Consider the following 1,323-nt stretch of genomic DNA (forward strand, 5'->3'; position numbering starts at 1 on the left):
TTTTGCCCATACTACCCTCGTTGCTCTCTCTAACTATGCGGACCTCAAGTGCATCGAGAAGTGAGATACGGCGTGTAGGTGTCGCTCGCTGCGTCAACGGCTCCTTTGCCATTCATGGACTCTTAGGTCACTGATGGGTCCAAAGACGATACCACAAGAGCGAAATGAATATTGTTCATGAGCAAGTCTACATTGTGCCATCGTCCATCCTTAATCTACGCCTATCTAATGGCCCCTAGCATAACTCCTTGTGTGACTCGATTGGGGTCGCTTCTGGGGCGGCGACGACATCTGGTGTCGAAGTTCCGAAGTGAAGCTTGTCGTAGTCAGTTGAGTCGACACTATTCTTGTCCGACCTTTCCGACTTTGAGTCCTCATTCTTCTCCTCTTCGTCGCTTTTGGGCTCTTCAGCCGCTTCTTCTGTCTCTTCGATCGCGGCTGAATCGACATCAGGCTTCGCGGCTTCTGAGCTGTCAGGCTTCAGCTCTTCGCGCTCTCCACCCGCGTTCACCTGGGCATTGTCGATATCGGCCTCCCCTTTCTTGCCCATGCCATTCTCGAGAAGCTCGCCACCTTCCATACAGACACGGACTTCAAGATCCTCGTCCATGGAGTAGACGCGCACTCCAACAATGCAGATGGCGTTCCAGGGATCAGGCAGACCCTCCTCCTCCTCAGATTCGTAACGCTCGTCGCGTCTTTTGGGTGGTCCAGCGGGAGTCAGGCGCGGCTTTCTGACCATGTCATCCTCGCTATACAGCTCTTCCCAATCTTCGATGGGCGAGTCGGATGAATCGCCATCCGAGTTGTAAGACTTCTGCGCTGGCGGTTTGGGAGCAGTCTTATCTGCAGCTTTTTCGTCGGCGACATCCTCCTTGACTTCATCCTTGGACTCTTCCTTGGACTCTTCCTTAGACTCTTCCTTAGACTCTTCCTTGGACTCCAGCTTGCCTTCGTCCTTGGATTCCTCCTTGGACTCGTTTGTGCCATCTGACTTGGAGTCACCTGCAGCAACGTCCTTGGACTCTTCCTGAGCGACTTCCGTCTGGACGGCTTGGTCCTTGGGCTTCTCTGCATCTTTCTTCTTTGCCTCTGCATCTTCCAAAAATTTTGCTTCTTCGGCCTTCTTGGCTTCCGCAGCGGCTTTTTGAGCTGCCTCGAGGTCAGCCTTCGCCTTGGCTGCTTCCGCCTTCTTAGCGAGCTTGCGGTCGCGCTTCTCGTTGTTCTTCTTGGTCTGCTGCTTGGTGACTTCGCGGTTGGTGTGGCGTCTTTCCCAGAGCTTGCGGCGCTCCTTTTGGCGAGACTCGGAGGCTCTCTGCTGCT

At 54.1% G+C, this 1,323-nt stretch overlaps 1 protein-coding gene across 1 annotated transcript; it reads right to left on the bottom strand.

Annotated features, from left to right (window-relative positions):
* Window positions 1-235: 235 nt before the first annotated feature.
* CABS01_17046 (calpain family cysteine protease) lies at window positions 236-1,323 on the bottom strand (the record flags this gene model as incomplete). Its single annotated transcript, XM_060550373.1, has 1 exon — window positions 236-1,323. A coding segment is annotated over one exon (1,088 nt), but the record flags the coding sequence as incomplete, so codon positions are not given.

Source organism: Colletotrichum abscissum, assembly GCF_030869225.1.
Source record: "Colletotrichum abscissum strain IMI 504890 chromosome Unknown Scaffold_287.1, whole genome shotgun sequence".
Classification (NCBI taxonomy): Eukaryota; Fungi; Ascomycota; class Sordariomycetes; order Glomerellales; family Glomerellaceae; genus Colletotrichum; species Colletotrichum abscissum.